The following is a 15,421-nucleotide window of genomic DNA, read 5'->3' on the forward strand; positions in this document are numbered from 1 at the left end:
TTTCTCATGATGTACTCTACATATAAGTTAAATAAACAGGGTGAAAATATACAGCCTTGACGTACTCCTTTTCCTATTTGGAACCAGTCTGTTGTTCCATGTCCAGTTCTAACTGTTGCTTCCTGACCTTCGTACAAATTTCTCAAGAGGCAGATCAGGTGGTCTGGTATTCCCATCTCTTTCAGAATTTTCCACAGTTTATTGTGATCCACACAGTCAAAGGCTTTGGCATAGTGAATAAAGCAGAAATAGATGTTTTTCTGGAACTCTCTTGCTTTTTCCATGATCCAGCGGATGTTGGCAATTTGATCTCTGGTTCCTCTGCCTTTTCTAAAACCAGCTTGAACATCAGGAAGTTCACGGTTCACATATTGCCAAAATAAAAAGTTTAAAAGCAAATAAATAACACTCTGACCCCCCACCCCCACCCCACCTCCGCAGTGGGGCGGGGTAAATAAAAAGTGGTAAATAAATTACTTACTGGGAAATATTTATTTGGGTACCCAACTCAAAATTATTTTTAGCTCTGTTCCCTCTAACTGTTTTGTAGACCTATAACCCAAATCTAAACGTAAGTTAAGGTGTTAAAGGAATGGGGGAGGTGGGAAGCAGAGCAGAAAGGCGGGAGGTGGTCGCAGGATATTGCCTGGGACTGCCAGCTCAGTGGATTTTGGGAATTGTAGTCTGCCAGTCATCCAGGGCATTCCTGTTTAGGGAACCTGACTACGAGTCCCAGAAGCCTTTGGAGCGGCTCTCTGGGAACGCACTTCCTGGGACGCCGAGAGGAAGACGCTCTGAGAGGCTCCTCAGTGTGGGCGAGTGAAAATGCCCTGGATGTGAGAAACAGGTAGGTGTGGGCAAGAATGTTCTGGTTTCTGGGTCTTTTGCATAAGTAGTTGAGGATTTTGTGTAAGGTTGCTTAAACGAGGAGAGTCACTCAGCATTGGAACGTGCTGACCACCTTTGTGGACATGAATGCTGAATGAGGAGGTGTTTGATGAAGCTCTCAAAATTACTTTGGACCCAGTAGTATGAAAATGTCGACGTGTCTGGCCAGGACTAGGGACTTGGCTGGCCAGGTGTGTGCTGTGGAGGTGCAGGTTGCTATTTTTGAATCACTAGCTCATGCTGGTTGTGTAATGGTGACCTGCTCTCTGTTCAAACCCACTTAGTGGTGCAGGGATGAGCTTGTTCCGACAGCGTTCAGTCACTGTTGCTGTCTCTTTCCACTGGCTCTAACCAGGAAAGCTCTCTCTCTCTCTCTTTTTTTCCAACCTCCTCTGTCTTTCTACCAACTCTGATGCTCCTGAGGACACAGCTCAAAGGGAGCGCAGAGAGGGTAGTGGGGAGGCGGGCTTCTCTGGAAGCCCACTTTGCTTTTCTCTGAAGCCCCAGTTCTGTGTTACAGGCTTTGCAAGGGGCCCGTCGTGACGTTAGAAGGCCAGACTTGGTGACCTGACTTTAAAAGGATTGCTCAGAGATCCTATTGTGTGTTTATATTACGAAAACTTAACTTTGAAGTAAGTAAGCAACTGTGATTGAAACCAACCAGACATGTATTTAGAAAAGAAAAAAAAAAAAAAAAATCTGGTTGAAATCCCTTTCCTGCAGACTGTTGGGAACATCATTCTACTTTATGATCATTGTAGGGCTAGCAGTATATATGTATATATATATACATATATATACGTGTATATATCTGTATATACACGCCTTGAACCAGGAAGTTCTTAGGCATTACAAGTTTTCCTTCTCATCCTTCTACTTGAGGTAATTAGTGTTTGAAGAGGAAGTTGTTGATGCTTAAGAAAGACATATGAAAACATTTAAATGGTGGGTTGAGCTGTTGGTGGAACTATAAACTGAAGAGAAATTCTAGTTGCAAATTTTAGGGGGCATGGTAAAACCAAGCAACTTTGACTAGTTTTGTTGTCAGTATCCTTTTAAAAGGAATAAAAGAAACCTCAGGAATGTGTTTTATGCCAAGACAACTAATTACAGAGTGCTTCATCAGCCCTCCTTATTCTTTCACTGTAGTTATGAAAAGATTTCCAAAACAGTGAAGTGATTTTCATCCTTGTTTTTCCTATCTTCTTAAGTCACAAAATGAGAGTTAGTTTTTTCTTCTGTAGCTCACAAATAGATATTGTGTGAATTTAAGAATAAACTACTTTTTTTTTTTTTTTTTAACTTACTGCCCACCTTTTTTTGGCTTAAGATTTCTTTGGTTTTAGATGATTGGTAATTATTTTTCCTAGTTCCATATGAATTCAAATTGAGTTTTTAAAGAAGTGCTATATTAATTTGGAGTGCTTTTCCTGTTCTTTAGGTCCAGGCCATCTTGACTGTGTTCAAATGTGCATACATTTCTTCTAAGTTGATTAAAGTTGTTTTGGAACTATCAAGTACCTCAAAGAGTAAGTACATGTCCTGATTTTATTTCTTCCTTTTACTTCCATATATATGACACTTTTTTCTCTTAACAAAATAAAGTTATAGGATAGATCTCCATTCCAGGTGCTATGTTGATGATCTATATCTTCTAAGAAAACCCTTCTAAGGGAGACAGTACCTTCTAAGGTAGAAGGGACTGCTAGTGTTACTACCGAGGATTAATGTAGCTGCTATTACAGATGTGTTCTCATGTAGCTATTCCTTAGAATTGTCTCTGAAAAAAATACAATAATGGATCTGAGAATTCTTAAACCTCTTCGACATTATTCCTGCTCCAAACTTCTTTGATCTCATTCAGACCTACAGGAAAGATATTCTTTGAAAAATATTTTTATTTGAAATATCTTTGATAACCTTTAATTGTGTACCATCTCCTCTGCAAGTCATTGTGGAACAGTCAGATGTGAAGTGGGTGTTTCGAACAGAGGCCTTATCTGATTTGGTCAGTAGCTATTCTCAAAGAGAATGCTCTCAAATAAACCTACCAATAATCGTCACAGACTTAAATTTCCCACCCTATTCTGTTTTACGAAGGGTTTTACTGTTTATGATCTCACAACTATCTTGGGGGACATTTGAGAAATTTGAGATGCAGAGGGCATAGGACTTGCTCGGTTTGCAAATGGTGGTTTGTGACCGGCGTTTGAGTCTTGGGTCACCTGGGCTACAATACCACGCTGCCTCCCAGATGGAAACAGCAGGCCCACACATCTGTATATACAACTCAGCTCAAGACCTGTCGCCCAGCTAGTGTTCGTGGGTGCTCCTCAGATTGTTAAAGTGTATTCTTAGCCTTGCACATCTGCTGCAGTTGCTAATAAGGGGCTTTCAAATGGCAAAAAGATGTTTATTTTTTTTCCTCATTGGGAGAAATATTTTAAAAAGGAATAGAAATACAAGTATAAAAAATTGTTTAACTTTGATAAGCAAACATTAATTCAGTATATGAACCAGTAGTCTTAAAGGCACATCCTGTATGTAACATACCTATTAAGTTGAAAACACGAGAATCAACTGTCGTAATTGATTGTCTAGCCACGGTGGGAATTAACCAGTGTCGCTAAACTTATATATGTTCCTAGAAGCAGAGGCTGCATATAAATAACCTGGGAATGGCCTCATCTTTCTTAGGAGATTTCTGGGGGAAGAAAATGAACTTCATTTTTAAAAATGAGAGAGACTTTGGCCAGTAAAGAGTGGAAAGCAGGGGCACATTCTAGAAGCAGTTTGGAGGCTTCAGAACACAGAGTATGAATGACTGTAATGAGTAGAACTGATCCTGGAGCAAATGGATAACTCTCTGTGTCCTCACCGTACTCATATGAACCTTCTATTTGTTTTTTTGTTCATTCATTAAACAAATAATTGAGTGCCTTCTACGTGCCAGTGTTGGACACAGTGAATAAAACAGAAGGCTCTCTGTCCTCCTGGAATTTACAGTCTGGTGAGACGGATAAACACTGAACAGAGAATATAAGCAAATTTACTGCTATCAAAGAAAAATTACAAAGGTGCAACCAGGGCGTGTAACTAGGGATACGGGAAGGGGGAAGGGTTGGAGAGGAGAGGGGAGGTTTAGGTCCAGCCTCCCTGGAAACTAGAAAGTTAAGTACATGTCAGCTAAGCAAAGAATACGATGTGATTAAGAAAGTTTTAGGAGGAAACACAGCATGAGAAAAAGCCCACATTGAAAAAAAAAATTTGAAAAGTTAAAAGAAAAGCATTATGGCTACATAGACTAATATGTAAGGTAGGAAACTGACTCAGTAAGGAGACTAATATACTGGCAGGAATCAGACGGTGGGAAGTAAAACTTTGGAAATTATGGGAAAGATATGAAACTTTGGAAACTTTATTCTGAGGAAACTATTCAATAGAAAGCTGCTACTGCTGCTAAGTCGCTTCAGTCGTGTCCGACTCTGTGTGACCCCATAGACGGCAGCCCACCAGGCTCCCCGTCCCTGGGATTCTCTGGGCAAGAACACTGGAGTGGGCTGCCATTTCCTTCTCCAGTGCATGAAAGTGAAACGTGAAAGTGAAACGTGAAAGTGAAGCCGCTCACTTGTGTCCGACTCTTCGCGACCCCATGGACTGCAGCCCACCAGGCTCCTCCATCCATGGGATTTTCTAGGCAAGAGTACTGGAGTGGGGTGCCACTGCCTTCTCCCAATAGAAAGCTATTGAATGGTGAAATATACTGAAATGATCAGATTTGCAATTGCAAAAATAATGCATGGTTTCAAATTAATTGGTAGAGCTCCAAGAGTCAGCATATCTTTCAGTTTTAAATCATTGAACATATTCCTTCTCTCACTATCCCTATAAGATGTTACTTTATCCCTCTATGGGATATACTGGTGCTGCTGCTGCTGCTAAGTCACTTCAGTCGTGTCCAACTCTGTGCTTTGTATCAAATCATACACATGTAGAGTTATGAGCAGGGTATAAAATGTAAAGCAGCCAAAGAAAGTTACAAACAGTGAGGACATTAATTCCAGCACCGAGATTGAAATTCAGTTAAATTAAGGTTCATAATATTTCCCTTCTGAAAAATGCCATATACTTGTTCAGTTCAGTTCAGTTGTTCAGTCGTGTCCGACTCTTTGCAACCCCATGGACTGCAAAACACCAGACCTCCCTGTCCATTATCAACTCCCATAGTTTACCCAAACTCATGTCCATTGAGTCAGTGATGCCATCCAACAATCTCTTCCTCTGTCGTCCCCTTCTCCTCCTGCCTTCAATCTTTCCCAGCATCAGGGTCTTTTAAAATGAGTCAGATCTTCGCATCAGGTGGCCAAAATATTGGAGTTTCAGCTGCAACATCAGTCCTTCCAATGAACATTCAGTACTGATCTCCTTTAGGATGGACTGGTTGGATGTCCTTGCAGTCCAAGGGACTCTCAAGAGTCTTCTCCAACACCACAGTTCAAAAGCATCAATTCTTTGGTGCTCAGTTTTCTTTATAGTCCAACTCTCACATCCATACATGACCACTGGAAAAACCATAGCCTTGACTAGATGGACCTTTGTTGGCAAAGAAATATCTCTGCTTTTTAATGTGCTGTCTACGTTGGTCATAACTTTCCTTCCAAGGAGTAAGTGTCTTTTAATTTCACAGTTGGAGTCACCATCTGCAGTGATTTTGGAGCCTTCAAAAATAAAGTCTGCCAGTGTTTCCACTGTTTCCCATCTATTTCTCATGAAGTGATGGGACCAGATGCCATGATCATAGTTTTCTGAATGTTGAGTTTTAAGCCAACTTTTTCACTTTCCTCTTTCACTTTCATCAAGAGGCTCGTTAGTTCTTCTTCACTTTCTGCCATAAGAGTGGTGTCATCTACGTATCTGAGGTTATTGGTATTTCTCCTGGCAATCTTGATTCCAGCTTGTGCTTCCTCCAGCCCATTGTTTCTCATGATGTACTCTGCATGTAACTTAAATAAGCAGGGTGACAATCTACAGCCTCGACATACTCCTTTCCCTATTTGGAACCAGTCTGTTGTTCCATGTCCAGTTCTAACTGTTGCTTCTTGACTTGCATACACATTTCTCAAGGGGCAGGTCAGGTGGTCGGGTATTCCCATCTCTTTCAGAATTTTCCAGTTTATTGTGATCCACACAGTCAAAGGCTTTGGCATAGTCAATAAAGCAGAAATAGATGTTTTTCTGGAACTCTCTTGCTTTTTTGGTGATCCAGCGGATGTTGGCAATTTGATCTCTGGTTCCTCTGCCTTTTCTAAAACCAACTTGAACATCTTAAAGTTCACAGAAGCCTGGCTTGGAGAATTTTGAGGATTACTTTGCTAGCCTGTGAGATGAGTGCAATTGCGTGGTAGTTTGAACTTTCTTTGGCATTGCCTTTCTTTGGGATTGGAATGAAAACTGGCCTTTTCCAGTCCTGTGGCCACTGCTGAGTTTTCCAAATTTGCTGGCATATTGAGTGCAGCACTTTCACAGCATCGTCTTTTAGGATTTGAAATAGCTCAACTGGAAGTCCATCACCTCCACTAGCTTTGTTTGTAGTGATGCTTTCTAAGACCCACTTGACTTCACATTCCAGGATGTCTTGCTCTAGGTGAGTGATCACACCATCGTGATTATCTGGGTCGTGAAGATCTTTTTTGTACAGTTCTTCTGTGTATTCTTGCCACCTCTTCTTAATATCTTCTGCTTCTGTTAGGTCCATACCATTTCTGTCCTTCAATGAGCCCATCTTTGCATGAAATGTTCCCTTGATATCTCTAATCTTCTTGAAGAAATCTCTAGTCTTCCCATTCCATTGTTTTCTCTATTTCTTTGCATTGATCCCTGAAGAAGGCTTTCTTATCTGTCCTTGTTATTCTTTGGAACTCTGCATTCTAATGGGTATATCTTTCCTTTTCTCCTTTGCTTTTCGATTCTCTTTTCACAGCTATTTGTAAGGCCGCCTCAGACAACCATTTTGCTATTTTACATTTCTTTTTCTTGGGGATGGTCTTGATCCTTGTCTCCTGTACAACATCATGAACCTCTGTCCATAGTTCATCAGGCAGATCTAGTCCCTTAAATCTATTTCTCACTTCCACTCTATAATCGTAAAGGATTTGATTTAGGTCATACCTGAATGATCTAGTGGTTTCCCTACTTTCTTCAATTTAAGTCTGAATTTGGCAATAAGGAGTTCATGATCTGAGCGAAAGTCAGCTCCTGGTCTTGTTTTTGCTGACTGTATATAGCTTCTCCATCTTTGGCTGCAAAGAATATAATCAATCTGATTTCAGTGTTGGCCATCTGGTGATGTCCATGTATAGAGTCTTCTCTTGTGTTGTTGGAAGAGGGTGTTTGCTATGACCAGTGCATTCTCTTGGCAAAACTCTTATTAGCCTTTGCCCTGCTTCATTCTGTACTCCAAGGCCAAATTTGCCTCTTTTTCCAGGTGTTTCTTGACTTCCTACTTTTGCATTCCAGTCCCCTAAATGAAAAGGACATCTTTTTTGGGTGTTAGTTCTAAAAGGTCTTGTAGGTCTTCATAGAACCATTCAACTTCAGCTTCTTCAGCATTACTGGTAGGGGCATAGGCTTGGATTACCATGATATTGAATGATTTGCCTTGGAAACAAACTGAGATCATTCTGTTGTTTTTGAGATTGCATCCAAATACTGCATTTTGGACTCTTTTGTTGACTATGATGGCTACTCCATTTCTTCTAAGGCATTCTTGCCCACAGTAGTAGATATAATGGTCATCTGAGTTAAATTCACCCATTCCAGTCCGTTTTAGTTCGCTGATTCCTAAAATATTGATCTTCACTCTTGCATCTCCTGTTTGACCACTTCCAATTTGCCTTGATTCAGGGACCTAACATTCCAGCTTCCTATGCAATATTGCTCTTCACAGCATCAGACCTTGCTTCCATCACCAGTCCCATTCACAATTGGGTGTTGTTTTTGCCTTGGCTCCATCTCTTCCTTCTTTCTGGAGTTATTTCTCCACTGATCTCCAGTAGCATATTGGGCACCTACCAACCTGGGGAATTCATCTTTCAGTGTCCTATCTTTTTGCCTTTTCATACTGTTCATGGGGTTCTCAAGGCAAGAATACTAAAGTAGTTTGCCATTCCCTCCAGTGGACCACATTTTGTCAGACCTCTCCTCCATGACCTCTCTGTCTTGGGTGGCCCTACACGCATGGCTTAGTTTCATTGAGTTAGACCAGGCTGTGATCCATGGTGTGGTCCATGTGATCAGGTAGGTTAGTTTTCTCTGATTGTGGTTTCAGTCTGTCTGCCCTCTGATGCCCTCTCTCAGCACCTACTATCTTACTGGGCTTTCTCTTACTTTGGACATGGGGTATGTCTTCACGGCTGCGCCAGCAAAATGCAGCCGCCACTCCTGACCTTGGATGTGGGGTAGCTCCTCTTGGCTGCTTGCCGCGCAGCCGCTGCTCCAGGTATACTTGTTGGCTCTCTAAAAATATGACTTTTAGTTAGTTTCTGAGATCTGAGCCAAGTATAATTGAGCAGAAGCCAATTCAGGGGACTGATCCAACATCTGGATTGATATGATTCGTGATAAATTTGAACACACTTAAAACTGAAATAGATTTTAAGTATTGATCCAGCTGTGTTTATTAGTGTCATTTGATAATCCATAGGCTAAGAACTACAAAAATTTATTTCTTAGTAATAAAATTCATTCTGATCTTGTTTCTCATTTCGTTTGTAGGAATCAGGGGTACAGGGGAGCTTGAATGGAAAAAACTCAATTATACTGATAATCCAAGTATTTGTCCCCTACCTCTGAAAACAGGAAGGAATTGTGATTGGGTTAGGACTTAGCAGTGGTGATCTGAAGGCGTTCTGAAGCTTTGAAAGGAATTGAGGGAAACTTTTTTTACATCTTCACAATGTTGATTAAGTCTTCTTTCTTTTCATTGCTCAGTTTTTCTCTAACCCTGAATTATTCATTTTTATGAACTTGTATATCTTATTTGGTTGATACCTAACAATGATCACTTAATATGTAGTTATCAGATGCCTTTTTCATTATCAGCACTTTGAGTTTTGATAAAACAGCATATTCTTTGCCTCAGTCTGGTGGTTAACATATTGGGGCAAAGTCCAGATCTTTATGGCCTTGGTGTGCCTCAAGGACCTAACAGCGTGTTTTGCGTGTGCTGAGTAGTAAATCCCTGCTGAATGAATGATGCTTAGTAATGGCTACTTCCTTGTCCAGTTCTATATCATTAAGAGCCTACCTTTTTAAGCTCCTGTGGTCTTGGGTCAGAGCCTAGTATTTATTTATTCAAATATTTCTAAAATGACTTGTGTGCAAGTTGCTCTCAGTATACTGGGGAGAAGATACATGAGCAGAAACCAACAGGAAGCTGGGTTCTGGAGACTGACAAAACTAGTGGCGTTTTCCAGTGTAAACGTCCTCACACCTGCACCAGTTTCCATTGTTGGACTCGGGCTTGGTTGGTTGCTAAAATCAGGCATTTAAAATTCGCAGGAAAAAAAAAAATTACGACCATAATTCCTCCAAGTATTTTCATCCATAACATTTTTTTAAAAACAATTACTACTTTTGGTGATATTGACAGAAGACAACATGATAAACAAATAGTAAACTAAGAACAGAAAAACTTACAACTAGTTATTCTTGAGGACTTTAAAAAATGGTCACTTTTATATTTTACAATATAAAAATCACTTAAACTGATTTTTATATTGTACACTTACATATGTGTGTGTGTATAAGTATGTTCAGTTCAGTTCAGTCGCTCAGTCGTGTCTGACTCTTTGCGACCCCATGAATTGCAGCACGCCAGGCCTCCTTGTCCATCACCAACTCCCAGAGTTCACTCAGACTCACGTCCATTGAGTCAGTGATGCCATCCAGCCATCTCATCCTCTGTCGTCCCCTTCTCCTCCTGCCCCCACTCCCTCCCAGCATCAGGGTCTTTTCCAGTGAGTCAACTCTTCGCATGAGGTAGCCAAAGTATTGGAGTTTCAGCCTCAGCATCAGTCCTTCCAATGAACACCCAGGACTGATCTCCTTTAGGATGGACTGGTTGAAACTCCTTGCAGACCAAGGGACTCAAGAGTCTTCTCCAACACCACAATTCAAAAGCATCAATTCTTCAGCGCTCAGCTTTCTTCACAGTCCAACTCTCACATCCATACATGACTACTGGAAAAACCATAGCCTTGACTAAAAATTATTCCCAGTTTTTGTGATTGGACTAAATATATAGTAAATTAAAGCAGTCTGTTCTGTTGCCTTGCAGGAGACATGATAGAAAGTAGAAAAAATACATTTGAGTGGTGTTTGGAGAGTGAGTTTCAAACTCCTGAAGAAATAAAGCTGAATAACATACTGTGTTTTTTTTTTATAATATGTCATATACAGATAAAGAGTCTAGCCTTTTAATTTGAGATGAAGGGTCTTGCTAGCATTAATAGAGATAGGTTGTCATCTCAGAAATATATGAGCTGTAATAGTAGACTAGCCAATAGTAGTATGTCAGTTTTATAACCAATAACCAATAGTTTAATCTGAAAAACATGCCAGCCATAGTGAATCAGCGAGGAAGTGATGACGCAGAATAATGTCAGGGACCTTTTTCCTGTCTTTTTGCTTTGACTAACTCATTGGAGAGGAGTCTATTTACATTTTGTGTTTTCTGGTATGCCTAGTACATAGGAATGAGCTGTCTGCTTTTTCTTATTTAACATTTACTCCACAAATGTTCTTTGAACTGCTCCATGATGCCAAGCACTGAGCTGATCACTGAGTGCTTAGAATAGTTGACACTCACATCGCACTTCCAAGGCGCCAGGTATAATTTTAAGCACTTGATGTCATATTAATTCATTGAATACCTAGAAAAGCTGTGAGTTAGGCACTGTTACTTTCCCCATCTTGCAGATGAGGAAGGTGAGGCGCACAGAAGTAGTGTTGCTGATCCAAAGCCACTTGGATCACTTGGCTAGTAACTGAGGAAGCAGGGATTTGATTTCAAGCCGTCTAGCTCAGCGTCTGCCTTTAGCTACTCCGCTGCCCTCTCTTCTCACACCTTTGCCTGTTTTGCTAGTCTCCTTTTACATCTGTGTGAGCATCGGAGGCCGAATTTGTGTTTGGAGTTGATGGTGTTGTGTTTGTGGATGGTGCTGTGCCCTGCATATTTGAGTATCTGACACACCTAAGTGCTTGATAACGCGGGTGTCGAATGAGTGATTTTTGAAAACTGAGAGAATTTTGGATGTGACGTTAAGTGAATTTGGAATTATGTTGGTTGTTCCTCTGATTCACCGGATAGAAAAATGCTCGTGTGTGAAGACTCTGGTTGCTGTATGAGCAGTTATTAGTGAGCAGGGGTGTGCATGTACGCCTGTGCTCTGCGGTCATGGCACGTGTGCTCATATCCGTTCCTATTGCATATGGAGACAAGGGACAGAATTCCCCTGATTCCACATCCCTGGTTGTGTTCGCAGACAGCCCCATCCTTCCTGCTCTGCTCTCCCGGGGTCCCCTCATGATCTCTCCTCTTCTGTGTCCCCCTAGTCTGACTGGCAGTACTGTACACGCCTGCCTGCCTGCCATGGGCTGTCGGGATGTCCACGCGGCCACTGTGCTGTCCTTCCTGTGTGGAATCGCCTCGGTAGCAGGCCTCTTTGCGGGCACACTGCTTCCCAACTGGAGGAAGTTACGACTGATCACGTTCAACAGAAACGAGAAGAACCTGACCGTCTACACAGGCCTGTGGGTGAAGTGCGCCCGCTATGACGGGGGCAATGACTGCCTGATGTACGACGCTGCCTGGTACTCCTCCGTGGACCAGCTGGACCTGCGGGTCCTCCAGTTTGCCCTGCCGCTCAGCATCCTGATCGCGATGGGCGCCCTGCTGCTCTGCCTGATCGGAATGTGTAACACGGCCTTCAGGTCCTCCGTGCCCAACATCAAGCTGGCTAAGTGCCTGGTCAATAGTGCGGGCTGCCATCTGGTGGCTGGGCTGCTGTTTTTCCTGGCGGGTACTGTGAGCCTCTCCCCGTCCATCTGGGTCATCTTTTACAACATCCACCTGAACAGGAAGTTCGAGCCAGTCTTTGCGTTTGACTATGCTGTGTACGTCACTGTGGCTAGTGCTGGGGGCTTGTTTATGACGGCCCTGCTACTATTTATTTGGTACTGTGCATGCAAGTCCTTGCCCTCTCCTTTCTGGCAGCCCCTGTACTCCCACCCTCCCGGTATGCACACGTACTCACAGCCCTATTCAGCCCGTTCCCGCCTCTCTGCCATTGAAATCGACATTCCAGTAGTTTCCCACACCACCTAATGGGGAAGTCGTTGTTCAAGAAACCTTCTAGCCTCACATTTCCCTCGTGAAGAAGCTGTTTTGGACCTATATCCATTTTCCTCGGTTCCTGATCAGTCAGTGAAGCCAAATCTGTATGTCTTGGTAGGATGAAGTGCTGCTAGTTTTTATGAAAAGTACAATATTTTAAATGTGAATCATTCCTTTTATCTTGCTTCTTGTGCTCAAAGCATTTTTAACCTCCATATTGATATCTGATCAGTTATTTAGGTAGAAAGGACCTGTGTCTCAATTGAGGTGATTTAGAGCCACATAGTAAAAAATGATTATTAAGAGGAGCTGTTATATGCGATCCTTAGAAATATTTCAGAATGTCAGAATGTGTATCGCCCTTTTTCTATAATACCTTAAATTGGTGGGAAAAAATGGACAATTTCAAATTAAGATTTTTTTTTTTCAGGTAAGGGTAATAGTTTATCAGTAGCCAGTCTACCAGCTTAGGCTGTAACTTTTCTTACTTCTTTCTCGGGGCTAATTGTATTGAATAGAGTTTGGTATTTTGAAGATGACTTTCTTTTGTGAGTTCTTATCTTCTACCTCATGCCTACGTTTAAAAATAAAATGTATCTTAAGTGATGTCAGAATAAGCCTAACCTTTAAAATATCTATTAGTATGGATAACATTTAACCTAATTATAAAAGTTAATGGTTCTATAAGTTGTATTATTAGAGTTAAACTGTGCCATGTGATGGGTTGGTGCTTCCTTTGAGGCAAAAAAAAACACCTTTTCTTTTTCCCAGATATCATCAACCAGGTGGCACTCAGGCCCACATGTAATCTCTTAGTGACCAAGAGAAAGAAAGAGGCCCGAGTGGTTAGTTCTGCTTCAGATAGTGGCAGGGGACAAGCATCTGTTCTTCGGTGACAGCTGCAGAGATTCATCGGGGTGACTGCCTTTTGGGTGATGGGTGGAGTGAGGCATGGCCTCCCCATGACCAGGTTCCCTCTTGATTCAGTTCCCACCCCATCACCGATTATTTCTGTGAGCGTATATCTTTGCCCAGCACGTTACTAGGTGCTGTAGAGAATACATGGAAAGTATGAGATCTCATCCCATCTACTAAGAAATTTTACTTCAAGATAGAAGATCATACGGTTAACTGACCTCAGTGGCAGCTGGTCTTCACTCAATCATTGTTCCTGGAGTACATTTCACCCAAAGACATGGCTTTCTGACAGTCAGGCTTATTGTAAATACCAGCAATATTTGGATCCAGAAATTCAGTTTGTTGGACCCTTTAGAGCACCTACCTTTAGTCTTGATGCTGTGATAACAGGGTATCAGATTCATGAGAACTGGATGGGCCACAGTGGTAAAAAAAACAACCAAAACAAAACCCACCAATTGTTCCCTTTTCACCTCTAAAAATATGATGGCATATCAAAGAGGGAGAAGTATCTAAATCTCTCTTCTAATGAGATAATGCTTAGAGGAAACCATGTTAACACCGAGATGAATGCTTATAGATTCAGGGATATTGGGTCTTTACCCTTAGGAATTTGAGCTGCTTGCTTATTTGATGTCATTTGCTCCACATCAGTGCTGTGTTCATGGGGAATTTGTTCTATTACCCGTTACAAATCTCACATACAACTAGTTGCATGATTGACACGTTATTGTGCCTCTTTTGCAAATCTGAGTATGCTTCTGGTACTTCTGTGTATAAAGCAGTACTTTCGTTTCTAATTCCAAACACTGGTTTATGTAAATAGCAAGTACATCCAGTTGTATAATTTTTAAATGCCTTCAGTTAAAAGCATGCAAAACTCTGGTTTTTAAGCAATAGCTTCTGATTTCCTTCAGTTCTTTTTACTCTTCTTGGATGTAGCTGAGTTTTGATCATTCCAAGACAACAGCAGGTAAAATTTTAAGATTAATATTAATTTTCCTTTTACTAATTAATTTCTGTTCCCATTTTCACTGACTTTGTCCAGAAGTGTCAAGAATTCCACCATTCTTTGTATAAGTAATGTTAAAAGCAGACCAAGCCATTAATATTCTAGACAGTTTTTAGTCCATGGGACCATATATATAAATATATATAAACTGTTGAACTTTTACTACAAGCATTTTTTGGATTATTTTCATAACCTGTGGCCTCAAATTAGTGTTTATTATGGATTCACATGGCAATAGAAACAGGTGTTTCCCTTATTGTCATTAATATTTCAGATTTGCTGTCAGAAACTATTCTTATTCTTCAAAGCCATCAAAGGAATCCATATATTTATAATTTTTAAAATAACTTTTGAGCATTCATCAGGCTATCATTGTGATGGGGGATATCTTTCTTTTGTTGTTGCAAGTCTCTTCATGTTAAAGGCCTTTTACAGAAGCTTGGGAAACAGTTTGGAAGACCTTAAATGTAGTCTGATGCACCAGTTTTGGTTTATCCAACCACGGGAGGAAAAAACGCCTGAGTTTACTTTACTTGTAAATAAGTATACACTATAATAGATAATATGTTTGCTGTAAACTGCAGTGTAAAACTTCGATAAAACTGCACTGTACTTCTTGATGTTTATTAAAAGATGTATTTTTACAATTTTCTGTTTCTGTCCTCATTTTCATCAGTGCTTTAAGGTAAAATATTTTGAGAAATGTTTCTCAAATATGTGCAAATTGTAAAAGACACAACCCCTTTTAAACCCCTGTAGAATAGCAGTTGGAATCAGAAAACTTGGCATTATTGTTTCAGAAGCATCAAGACCCTTCATTTCTAAGAATGGTCTTAGGAGTTCACTGGACTATTTCAACATTCCACAGAAAAACAACAAATAAAGTCAAATAGGCCAGACTTGCCTCATCAGTGTAGTTTTCCAGCCACCTGTGCTCTTGGCGATTGCGAGTTCACAAATGGTTAAGTGGGAGGACCTTTCTTCATTCTTCAGAACTCAAGGTTGCCAGGAAAAGTGGTCCTAATAGGTAAGCACCTCAAAATTTCCAGGACCTGGAATGAGCTTTTAGTTTTTGGCCTCCCAGTGATAGCATTCACAAGCACCCCTCACTGAACCCATGGCTCTGATGGGACATTGGATGCCAGAGCTCTTGCACTAGAAGTGTGAAGCCATTTCAGGATGGCCATCCCCATAGCTGATTATACTAA

The 15,421-nt window shown here is 41.0% G+C and overlaps 1 protein-coding gene across 1 annotated transcript; it reads left to right on the top strand.

Moving 5' to 3' along the window:
- The first annotated feature begins 709 nt into the window (after window positions 1-709).
- Window positions 710-14,860, top strand: CLDN12 (claudin 12). Its single transcript, XM_006074681.4, has 3 exons — window positions 710-847; window positions 2,330-2,417; window positions 11,503-14,860. The coding sequence occupies exon 3, from the start codon at window positions 11,540-11,542 to the stop codon at window positions 12,272-12,274; it is 735 nt and encodes a 244-aa protein (XP_006074743.1). The 5' UTR covers window positions 710-847; window positions 2,330-2,417; window positions 11,503-11,539; the 3' UTR covers window positions 12,275-14,860.
- Window positions 14,861-15,421: the final 561 nt, after the last annotated feature.

Source organism: Bubalus bubalis, chromosome 8 (assembly GCF_019923935.1).
Source record: "Bubalus bubalis isolate 160015118507 breed Murrah chromosome 8, NDDB_SH_1, whole genome shotgun sequence".
NCBI classification, from domain to species: Eukaryota; Metazoa; Chordata; class Mammalia; order Artiodactyla; family Bovidae; genus Bubalus; species Bubalus bubalis.

Excerpts from the sequence above, each read along its gene's own strand:
- CLDN12 (XM_006074681.4), top strand. The coding sequence starts at position 11,540 with ATGGGCTGTCGGGATGTCCACGCGGCCACTGTGCTGTCCTTCCTGTGT.